Genomic DNA, 12,164 nt, shown 5'->3' with positions numbered 1-12,164 from the left:
AGGACTTTCTTCCCCGGAAGTAGGCCTCTCCATTCCCAGAAGTATAGGCCTTCCCTCCTTGCAGGTCCCAAAGCTACCAGGCGGAGGCTTAACCTACTATGCCATAGAGAACAGCCCCACATTTTTTTTTTTAATTATTCTACCCAATGTTAATTGGAAAAGTTCACAGGTGTTACCAGACTGCCAAAAAGGTCGTTGCGGGGTGGAGAGGGCTGTGGCAGAGTGGGTAAAGCCGCTGCCTGCAGTGCCAGCATCCCATATGGATGCCAGTTCGAGACCCGGCTGCTTCTCTTCGGATCCAGCTCTCTGCACCCACGTGGGAGACCCGGATGAAGCTCCCGGCTTCAGATCTGTCCACCTCTGGCCTTTGCAGCCATTTGGGGAGTGAACCAGTGGATGAAAGACCCCCCCCCCCCCGCCTCTCTGTAACTGCCTTTCAAACAAATAAACAAATCTTTAAAAAAAAAAAAAAAACACTCCATAAAGATCCAACCACATTAAGAAACAGCAGGACTAAAGAAAGGCATTAAAAGAAACTATTTGGAAGTGGAAACAACAGATATAGAGAAATGACTTAATATGAGGGAGCTCAAGAAATCTTTGACAGCCATGAAGTTTCCATAGCTTGACAGATGAAAGTGCCATTCGCTGACACCAGGAATTCAGAAGAGGAGTTGGCTTCAGCCAGGACAGTTATAAAATTTAGTCTTGCAAATACTGAGTACACATATATCCCACTTCATTATAACTTAATTAACGGGGCTGGCACTGTGGCATAGCAGGTAAAGCCACCGCCTGCAGTGCCAGCATCCCATATGGGCACCGGTTCGAGTCCTAGCTGCTCCACTTCTGATCCAGCTCTCTGCTGTGGCCTAGGAAAGCAGTAGAATATGGTTCAAGTGCCTGAGCCCCTGCACCCATGTGAGAGACCCAAAGAAGCTCCTGGCTCCTGGCTTCAGATCGGCACAGCTCTGGCTGTTGCGGCCAATTGGGGAGTGAACCAGTGCATGGAAGACCTCTCTCTTTCTCTCTGCCTTTCCTTCTCTGTAACTCTGACTTTCACACAAATAAATCTTTTTAAAAAACTTAATTCACATATCATACAACTCGGGTTTAAGCTCCCAAGTTTTTTTCAATCACAGACTTGTGAAAGCATCACCACAATAAACTTCAGGACATTTTCATCATTCCCAAAAGCGATCTCGTAACAAATCAGCAGTCACCGCCCCATTTTGCCTGCAGTAGGTAGAACAGTGTTTCCCTCAAAGACATGTGTCCTGATCTCTGGAACCTGTCACTGTGTTAGCTTACGCAACCAAGAAAAAGCGAAGGTGGAATCAAGGTTGCTTATCAGTTTACTTGAAGATTATCTTGGATTATGCAGGTGGGCCCAGTATAGTCATGAGTGAAAGAAGGAACAGGAAGAAAGAACCACAAAAAACATGAGGTCTTGGCCCAACACTGCTGGCTTTGAAGCCGGAAGAAAGGGATCACGAGCCAAAGAAAGTGAGTGGCCTCCAGAAACTGGAAAGAGGGAGGAACCAGATTCTCTCCCTCGCTGAAACCTTGAACTCAACCCAGTGAGACCTGTTGTGGACTTCCAGCCTCCAGAACTATAAATAAAATAAATCTATACTGTTTTAAGCCACTGCTCATGGAAATTTGTCATGAACACACACACACACACACACACACACAATCACTACCCTTCCTCCTCCAATCCCAGACAAGCCTGATATAATTTCTAACTTTGTAAATTTGACTATTCTGAACATTTACATCATGTAAATGTTCTTTAAGTCTGGGTACAAAACAAAAAGGTTTTATTGTTGGTAACTTTATTACATTCTTTAGATCCATGAGTACTAATGTGCTTATTCAGTGTCAAGAGTTGCATATAGGGGCTGGCACTGTGGCATAGTGGATAAAGCCGCCGCCTGTAGTGCTAGCATCCCATATAGGCACCGGTTCAAATCCCAGCTGCTCCTGCACCCATGTGGGAGACTCAGAGGAAGCTCCTGGCTCCTGGGGCGTTGCAGCCATCTGGGGAATGAACCAGCAGATGGAAAACCTCTCTCTCTGCCTCTCCTTCTCTCTCTGTATAACTCTGAATTCCAAATAAATAAATAAACAGTTTACTTAAAAAAAAAAAGAGTTGCATATAGCTTGATTTGATGAGGGAAGGGGGATGGAGAGGAAGGAGGATATTGTATTTTTACTCAACAAAAGACACTCCATGAAGAGAAATGTTGCAATTATTCCTATGGAATGCACTCTCCTAACAGAGAAGCAGCATGATTTGAGCAGTCTTTTAGGAACTTCAGACACACTACACACTGCACTGGCCCTCAACCCTGGCCATCACAAGCATTAGTTTTTCCCAGTAATGCTTCTACATAGGTGCCCTGTTCTTCCATATTTTACTGATGCTATACAAGTCCACTTCCTCAAACAACTTAGTAATTATTCCTATATTAAAATAGCAGGTGAATGCCAAGCGAACAGCTATTGTGGCAAGTGTACCATGGAGACCATTAGAAGTTAAACCAAACTTATTCCCTGCATGGTTACATTTTTATGAATCAGAATTCATATTGCTCTGATTGCTTGGTATTTAGAAACAAATTCCTTATAGGATTTTGTAATCTTAATTTCCCCTGGACTCTAACCCACTATCCTCATTAAATGCTGAACGTGGAGAAACACGGGCATCCTGAAATCTTCCTTTTGCTTAAACAATGAGATAATTTCCATTCCAGTTGTCAAAAATTTCTTCAGTGAGTTTTCAAGTGCATTAATAGCTAATTAGTGTTGACCTGTTTCCTTAGCTATAAAGAAATCTATATTCACACTCATGTCTGTCATAATCTCTACCAAAAACATAATTATTAAATGTTTTTTATTTGAGAGGCAGAGACAAATTCTGAGACAGAGAGCTCCTACCCATTAGTCCACCAACACCCCCTACCCCCTCCAAATGCCTGCAACAGCCAGACTGGCCCAGGCCAAAGCCAGGAGCCAGGAACTCAGCCTCGCAGGTGAGGGGCAGGGACAGAAGTACTTGGGACACCATCTGCAGTCCCTCCACCAGCATGTATGTTAGCAGGAAGCTGGAATCATGAGCAGAGTTGGGACTAAAACTCAGGCACTCTGACATGGGATACCAGCGTCCCACACAGCATCCTAACCACCAGGCCAAACGCCTGCCACAAATGTAATTTTAAAGCTTTGGCCACTCCTTCTGGAACCACCTCTCCTTCTGGTCACTTCATGGCCTAAATACCCAATTCTCCCTCCAACTCCTCCACTAATCGCTTCTCAGCTTCTGGTCAAGATCAAATGTAGCATCTAACTCCTCCACTATCTTTAGTTAGATAAAGAATAATGTAAAGTCACGGACCCAGATGTTCACAGCGTCTTTACTGTTATTACTGACAGGAAATTGATGAGGAAAACATGAGTTTCATGAAACATCAGTTTCATGAAAAAAAAAATCATTTTTGCCTTGGCTGTGAAATACACACACACACACACACACACACACACACACACACACATAAACTGGGGCCAGCGCTGTGGTGCAGCAGGTTAAGGCCCTGGCCTGAAGCGCTGGCATCTCATATGGGCACCGGTTCTAGTCCTGGCTGCTCATCTTCCAATCCAGCTCTCTGCTATGGCCTGGGAAAGCAGCAGCAGATGACCCAAGTCCTTGGGCCCCTGTACCCACGTGGGAGACCTGTTAGAAGCTCCTGGCTCCTGGCTTGGGATCAGTGCAGTTCCAGCCATGCAGCCATCTGGGAAGTGAACCAGCAGATGGAAGACCTCTCTCTCTCTCCTCTCTCTGTAACTCTGGCTTTCAAATAAATAAAATAAATCTTTTAAATATATATATATATATAAACTAAATATTGTACGTCAGTAGCTACAGTGAATCGGAGCTATGTTATTTGCATTCTCCCCTTGTACTGAAAACATACTTAGTGTTCAAGATAGAATGTCTTCATCTCCGACATTGAGAACATATGTCTGCCCTTACCACTGCTATTCACCATCATATTGGGAGTCCTAGCAAGTGCAAAAAGGGCAGAAAAGGCGAGTGTAAAGCACTCAGATTGGAAAGCAGCAAAACTGTTACGCTGTGGGGCATGCTTACCTACATAGAAAATCCCAGAGAATCTACAACAGAGTTCCTAAAACTACTGAGTTAAGTAAGGTCACAGAATAAGGTCAAGGTACAAAATACCAATTCTTGGAACTTTCAATTGCCAATAATACAATTTTGAAATTTTTAAAGTACTATTTACAACAGCACAAAAAATTGAGATATTTAGGTGTGTCCAATAAAACATATGTAAGATATGCATAATGAAAACTATAATGACAAAGGAAATGAAAGACATAATTGAGAGATGTATTATATCCATTTATTGGAAACATCAATATTGCTAAGATGTCAGTTCTTCCCAAATTGATCTATATATTCCAAGCAATCCCAATCAAAATTCCAGGAAGACTTTTGTAGAAAACAAGATAACTCTATTATATTCTATCATATAATTCTATTGTATTCTAGCCATATAATAAAACTGAAAGAAAGCAATAGAGAAAGGAGGGGTTCCTTAATAAATTATGCTGAAACATTTGGATATCCCAATGGAAAAATGAAACTCTTTTAACCCACACCATTACTACAGTAAACTCCAAGTAGGTCAAGTAGGTTAAAAATTCCAATGAAGAGATCTAAAACTTTGATGAGAAAGTATGAGCAGTATGATTTCTACAAATGAGCTTCATCTTGTCTGCCCCACATCTGCGGCTGACCCCTGGCGTGGGGGCATCCACAAGGACTGAGCACCCTGCGGCCCAGCACTCCCAGGACGTGGACACAGCATCTCCAGAGGCACCTCAGGTGGCCTCCCTGGGCTTGCATGCCCTTGTGATCTACCTTCCCCAAACCCTCAGCCAACACTGATTCACCTGTTCCATTACTCTGCTGTGGAGGCTGCTGGAGGCCCAGCCATCCTCACGGGTGTATTTTCTGCTAATGGCCCAGGATACAGCTAAATATCCTATGACACAGAAGACAGCCCTTAAAAAAAATATTTTTTATCAGGTCCCAAATGTCAATAGTGCTAGGTTTCAAATGGAGAACAAAAGCAATTTCCTTCATTATAAAATCCCCTAACCTGATCAAAGGTCAGGACAGACATGCCATTCCAGACATTATGATGATAAACGTCAGGCTGCTGCTGCTTTTTTTTTTTTTTTTTTTTTGACAGATAAGAGTTACATAGTGAGAGAGAGAGAGAGAGAGACAGAGAGAAAGGTCTTCCTTCCATTGGTTCATCCCCCAAATGGCCGCTACAGCCAGAACTACGCCAATTCGAAGCCAGGTGCTTCTTCCTGTTCTCCCATGCGGGTGCAGGGGCCCAAGCACCCAGGCCATCCTCCACCGCCCTCCTGGACCACAGCAGAGAGCTGGACTGGAAGAGGAACAATCGGGACTAGAACCTGGCGCCCATATGGGATGCTGGCGCCACAGAGGATTAACCAAGTGAGCCATGGCGCCAGCCCCAAATGTCAGGCTTTTACATGTAAGTATGAGTAACTTGTAGACAATTCTGGACTAATGTATTTGTAAATGTCAATAGTAAATCATAAATTATCAACACTGGCTCAAGAAGACAGTGAAATTGAACAACGCCTTTAACACAAAGAACTGTTAAAGGTCTCTTCTCTACCTCCAACTGGCTCAGGTAGCTTTATAGGGAGATATTTTCCAAACGTCCAAAGAACAGATAACTGCTTGGCTGTCCAGAATGTTCTACCTCAGAGAGAAAGAACAGCCTCTACTTTTAGTAACCAGGTATGATCTAGTTCCCAAATCTTAACAAAAATGGGGGAGGGGGATATGGAGGGCAACCATTTATGAATATAGGTACCAATATCCTAAACATATCCACAAAAACAATCCAGGAGGACTTAAAAAGAAATTTAAAATGCCGTATCTAACCAAGATTATAAGAATGGGGGCAGATGGAGCAGGGTAAGCTACTGCTGAGGACTCCTACATCCCATATTAAGAATGTCAGCTCGGGGCGGCCGCCGGCAGCGCCGGCATCCCATGTGGGCACCAGTCCAAGTGCCGGCTGTTCCACTTCCTATTGAGCTCTCTGCTATGGCCTGGGAGAGTACAAGATGGCCCAAGTTCTTGGGCCCCTGCACCTGTGCAGGAGACCCAGAGGAAGCTCCTGGCTTCTGTTTGGCGCAGCTCCAAATTGTTGCGGCCAACTGGGGAGGCCTCTCTCTCTGCATCTGCTTCTCTGTGTAAATCTGACTTTCAAATAAAATAAATCTTTTTTTTTTTAAAGATTTATTTTAGGGGCCGGGGTCATGGCGCAGTGGGTTACTCCTCCATCTGAGGCACCGGCATCCCACATGGGCACCAGTTCTAGTCCCAGCTGCTCCTCTTCCAACCCAGCTCTCTGCTATGGCCTGGGAAAGCAGTGGAAGATGCCCCAAGTCCTTGGGCCCCTGCATCCGCATGGGAGACTGGGAAAAGGCACCTGGCTCCTGGCTCCTGATCGATACAGCTCCAGCTGCTGCGGCCATTTGAGGAGTGAAGCAACGGAAGGAAGACCTTTCTCTCTGTCTCTCCTTCTCACTGTCTGTAACTTTACCTCTCAAATAAATAAAATCTTTTTTAAAAAAAAATCCTTTTTTTTTTTTGAAAGACAGAGTTACAGAGAGAGGCAGAGACAGAGAGAGAGAGAGAGAAAGGTCTTCCATCCGCTGGTTCACTCCCCAGATGGCCGAAATGGCCGGAACCAGGAGCCAGGGGCCCAAGGACCTGGGCCATCTTCTACTGCTTTCCTAAGCCATAGCAGAGAGCTGGATCGGAAGGGGAGCAGCCGGGACTAGAACCGGTGCCCATACGGGATGCTGGTGCTTCAGGCCAGGGCCTTAACCCGCTGTGCCACAGCGCTGGCCCCAATAAATAAAATCCTTAAAAAAAAAAAAGAGTGCTAGCTCAGGTCCCGACTGCTGTGTTTCTGATCCAGTTTCCTGCTAACATGCGTGGGAAGCAGCAATGACAGCTTACACACTTGGTCCCAGCCTCCACATGGGAACCCAGATGGAGTTTCCAGGTACCTGGCTTTGGCCTGACCCAGCCCTTCCTCTAGCAGGCACTTGGGGAGTGATCCAGGGATGGAAGATCTCGCTCTTCTTATTCTCTCTCTCTCTCTCTCTCTCTCTGCCTTTCAAATAGATAAATAAATCTTAACAAATATGTACGAATGACAGGGCCAGCGCTGTGGCATAATAGGTTAAGCCTCTGCCTGCAGCACCAACATCCTAAATGGGTGCCAGTTCAAGTCCCAACAGCTTCACTTCCAATCCAGCTCCCTGCTATGGCCTGGGATAGCAGCAGCGGATGGCCCAAGTGCTTGCGCCCCTGCATTGACATGGGAGGCCTGGATGAGGCTCCTGGCTTCAGACTGGCCTGACTCTGGCTGTTGCAATCATTTGGGGAGTGAACTAGCAGATAGAGGACCTCTCTCTCTCTCTCTCTCTGTAACTCTGCCTCTCAAATAAATAAATGGAAGGAAGGAAGGAAGGAAGGAAGGAAGGAAGGAAGGGAGGGAGGGAGGGAGGGAGGGAAAAAAAGGATTAACCATGGCAAAGCTGTGAATAAAAGAAATTGTGCTTAAAAAAAAAAATGTTGTGGGGCCAGCACTGTGGCGTAAAGCTGCCACCTGCAGTGCCAGCATCCCATATGGGTACCAGTTCTAGTCCCGGATGCTCCACTTCCCATCCAGTTCTCTGCTATGACCTGGGAAGGCAGTGGAAGATGACCCAAATCCTTGGGCCCCTACACACTGATATGGGAGACCTGGAAAAGTCTCCTGGCTCCAGATTTCAGATTGGTCCAGCTCTGGCCATTGTGGCCAGGTGGGGAGTGAACCAGTGGATGGAAGCTCTCTCACTGCCTCTGCCTCTGCCTCTCTGTAACTCTGCCTTTCAAATAAAATAAATCTTTTTTCAAAATAAAAAAAAATGTTGTACAACTTAGGTGAGAATCTGGTGACAACAAAAGCTATATATAAAAGATATATAAATGGCCGGTGCCGCGGCTCAATAGGCTAATCCTCCTCCATGCGGCACCGGCACACCGGGTTCTAGTCCCGGTCGGGGCGCTGGATTCTGTCCCGGTTGCCCCTCTTCCAGGCCAGCTCTCGGCTGTGGCCAGGGAGTGCAGTGGAGGATGGCCCAGGTGCTTGGGCCCTGCACCCCATGGGAGACCAGGATAAGCACCTGGCTCCTGCCTTCAGATCAGCGCGGTGCGCCAGCCGCAGCACTCCAGCTGCGGCAGCCATTGGAGGGTGAACCAACAGCAAAGGAAGACCTTTCTCTCTGTCTCTCTCTCTCACTGTCCACTCTGCCTGTCAAAAAAAAAAAAAAAAAGAAAAAGATATATATGAATGATTTAGTATTAGAAAAATAGTATAATTAATTATATAATTAGGTCAAAGAAGAAATATCATCTTGAAATATATAAAATTCAGCAATCATCTTTATTAGAGTAGGAAATAAATGCTTCTCTTTAAAGATCTTCTATTTGCACCAAGCACTGAGGTCTGGGTTGGACAGAAACTAAAGGAGGTCTTCAGAAGTCTTTCCACAGACTCAGGAGTGAAAAACAAACATTTGGGTGACTTTTCATCAGAGCAGAACCAAACCTAGAGTTTTGTTGGGTCTTAAGGAAAAATCCTCCTGCAGTGTTCTTTCTATTGAGGTTTATGGTGGATTACTGCAATATTGATTTGACCAGCATGAGGCTTAACACTGGACAAATGGCTTCTCTAAAGTCAGCCCTGATGCAGCGGGTTTGGAAATGACCTCAAACGTTTGTTTTGCAGAGTGAACCCTTCAGGACTCAATTGCACAGAACAGTGTAGGAGCTCACCCATCCTTGCTACTTGGGAAGGAAGCCAGATTCCACTGATCTGTTAGCTTTAAGTCAGTCAAATCAGAAAAGAGACGACGTTGCTGAAGAAAGAAATGGTCACACTGGCTCTGTATGTGTGGCACACTTAAATCTTACAGTTTTGTAATAGGGAATAAATAAATGGTTGAATTGGAAGAAAAAAAGATTTTTCTATTTAATACAGTTACATTCTCTAAGAAATATTTATTGATACTGTTTTATAACTTCAAACTTTCATCACAGTCATTTTGGAGATTTATTTATGTATTTGAAAGGCAGAGCTAGAGAGAGAAGGAGAGCAGAGAAAATGATCTTCCATCTGCTGGTTCACTCCCCAGGTGGTTACAAGAGCCAGGGCTGGGCCAGGCCAAAGCAGAGGCCTGGAACTCCAGCTGGGTCTCTCACATGTGTGGCAGGAGCCCAAGCACATAGGCCATCATCTGCTGCTTTCCCAGGTACATTAGCAGGGAGCTGGATAGGAAGTGGAACAGCCAGGACTTGAACCAGCACTCATATGGGATGTCTACATTACAAACAACAGCTTAACCCACTACACAATGCCACCCCCATCACAGTTTCTAAATTGCTGTAACTTTCATCCACACGGGATGCTGACACTTCACACTGGTTTAACAGAGGATTCATGGCTTTCCCACATTCGCACTACTCAAGCGTGTCTGCTTCTGTGTGAACCATTAAAATCACACCTACAGCACTTCTAGCACATCACACACATGAGACGGCCTCGTGGTATGGACTCAGTAATGCCAGGTTATGTTAACTCTGAAGGCTCTGACACAGCTGAGACATTGAAATGACTCTACAACACATAAGGATTCTGCTTCAAGTGACATAAAATCCAACCCAAATTACTTAAGCAAAAAGAAACACACACAAACCAACCCCCCCCCCCCGCCCCCGGCCCCAGAATTTATTGATTCATCTCAGTGAAAAATCCAGAGGTGGGTTTAGCTCTCTCCATCTCTGCCACTTATAGTTCGACTATCTTCTCAGCCTTCCTGTGCTATCAAATTTAACATCCAAGAGAAGCAGGAAACTGCATGGTCACAGAGCTCATTCTCACTGGATGAACTACTGCAGAAGGAGGAGGGCAGATGCACCAGTCCGGGTCGCACACTCCACCCTTGCGAGGCAGAACAGAGCCTGAACTAAACCACAAGAACAGTAAGGTGGGGACCGTGATTTCCCAGAGAGACGTTACCAGGCAAATGGGGTAAAAAATGCCGGGAGTCCCAAATAGGCCAGGTCCAGCACAGGCTTCTCTCCTGAGTGGGCGTCCTGGTGACGCTGCAGCCGGGAGCACGTCCTAAAGGTCCTCCTGCACTTGCTACATGCGTAGGGTTTAGGCTTCTCTCTGCTGTGGGTTCTCTGATGCCTGCTTACTCTGGATGTAACAACGAAGGCTCTTCCACACTCACTACACTTGTAGGGTTTCTCCCCAGTGTGGATCCTCTGATGTATAACCAGCTGAGAACTACCGGGGAAGCCGTCGCCACACTGCTTGCAGAGGTAAGGCCTGTCCCCATTGTGGACCCTCTGATGCCTGGTCAGATTTGCGCTGTTACTAAAGGCCTTCCCACAGGCCTCGCACTGATAGGGCTTCTCGCCAGTGTGGATTCTCTGGTGTCTAATGTAGTAAGAAAAAAAGCTGAAGGATTTCCCACACTCCTCGCATTTGAAGGGCTTCCTTGCAGAGTGGACTTTCTCCCCCTTTCTTTCAGTATTTTTCACCGGGGGGACTTGCCGGTGCTGGCCCACTTCACTTGTCCCTGGAAAGTCAGTTGCCTGAGACGTGCTTATTGGCAGCCCGTGTGCCACTGTGAGGCCTCTTTCCTCAAAAATTCCATGTGTTGATGTGGCCCTCTTGGCGGTGCTGGTCTCTGCACCTGATATAAGAAGCAGAAAAAACTCAATCCAGGTCCTCCACTTGGGTAGCAGGAACCTAACCCCGGAACCTATCCCCTGCTGCCTCCCAAGATCCTCACTGGCAGGAATAAGCCAGAGTGAGGAATGGAACCCAGGCACAATCACATGAGACGTGGACATCCTAACTGACACCTTAACTGCTGGGCCAAAAATTCATGCCTGTGGCCAGGTTTTATGCCTTCTGTGCCTTTTTGCTCCTCAGTCAATCAAAGCCCACACTATGTCAAGTTGATATTTTGAAAACAGTCTTTATGTCTTTAGTGATAAGGCTGTTGTGATGGGTGTGTGGTGTCACTGTTCCTGCTTCATGCTCTGTTTAGCCTGATCACTTATTTCCTGTTTTCCTGTTCTGGTTTTGCCTGCTTTTTCATTTCCTATGTCCACACCTTAACTTCCTTAAGACAGAACTCTTCAGGTCTACCTTAACTGAGTTCTGGATTTGCCACTTACACTGATTAATTTACAGAGTTGGCTTAGTACATTCTGCAGCGGAGCAGGCTCTCCAACAGAAAGATGATGAGGATTTTCAATGCAAGCCAAGCTGTGTAATTTTAGATATTCTGGTAGCTATATTCAAAAAGTAAAGATAAAATGGTAAAATTAATTTTAATAATATATTTTAACTCAATATATCCAAAGTAGTGTCATTTATCATTTCAACATATGATCAATGTAAACATTGTTTAGATAATTTACATTTTTGTACTTAGTCTTCAAAAGGTGTGCATTTTATACTTTTAGCACATGTCCATTTGAACCAGCCTCATTTCAAGTACTTAACAGTTTACTAAGCACATGTAGCTGGCACCCACCATATTAGCACACAGCAGCACAAACAACAAACTCCTGCATAAGCGCTCAGTCCTCAACTGTAAGCTCTTCAGTGCTTAATAGGAAAGACAAAAGAATGAATGCTCACAGGTGGGCTCTACAACTATCCAGTTAAAATGCACTCCCCAGATTCTCCCCCACACTAAATCATAAAGCTCTTCATAATTATATATGTGATACATAGGATAGGTGTGTAGTGTCACTGTGGTTTCAAATTGCATTTCCTGATGGCTATAGGAGTTGAACATCTTTTTTTTTTTTTTTTTTTTTTTTGACAGGCAGAGTGGACAGTGAGAGAGAGAGACAGAGAGAAAGGTCTTCCTTTGCCGCTGGTTCACCCTCCAATGGCCGCCGCTGCAGCCGGCGCACCGCGCTGATCCTGGCAGGAGCCAGGAGC

At 45.4% G+C, this 12,164-nt stretch overlaps 1 protein-coding gene across 4 annotated transcripts in view; it reads right to left on the bottom strand.

The window, feature by feature from the left end:
- Positions 1 to 4,402: 4,402 nt before the first annotated feature.
- LOC127491335 (zinc finger protein 19) overlaps positions 4,403 to 12,164 on the bottom strand; it is a 96,393-nt gene continuing 88,631 nt past the window's right edge. For all 4 annotated transcript variants that reach the window (XM_051847012.2, XM_070062717.1, XM_070062715.1 and 1 more), the window contains one exon: positions 4,403 to 10,896. In XM_051847012.2, coding sequence (XP_051702972.1) covers positions 10,208 to 10,896 — 689 coding nt within the window. In that variant the 3' untranslated portion in view covers positions 4,403 to 10,207. The remainder of the gene's footprint in view (positions 10,897 to 12,164) is intronic.

The sequence above is a fragment of the Oryctolagus cuniculus genome, chromosome 18 (genome assembly GCF_964237555.1).
Source record: "Oryctolagus cuniculus chromosome 18, mOryCun1.1, whole genome shotgun sequence".
Classification (NCBI taxonomy): Eukaryota; Metazoa; Chordata; class Mammalia; order Lagomorpha; family Leporidae; genus Oryctolagus; species Oryctolagus cuniculus.
The sequence above is the reverse complement of the archived record's forward strand: the minus strand, read 5'-3'. Positions and strand labels throughout refer to the sequence as shown.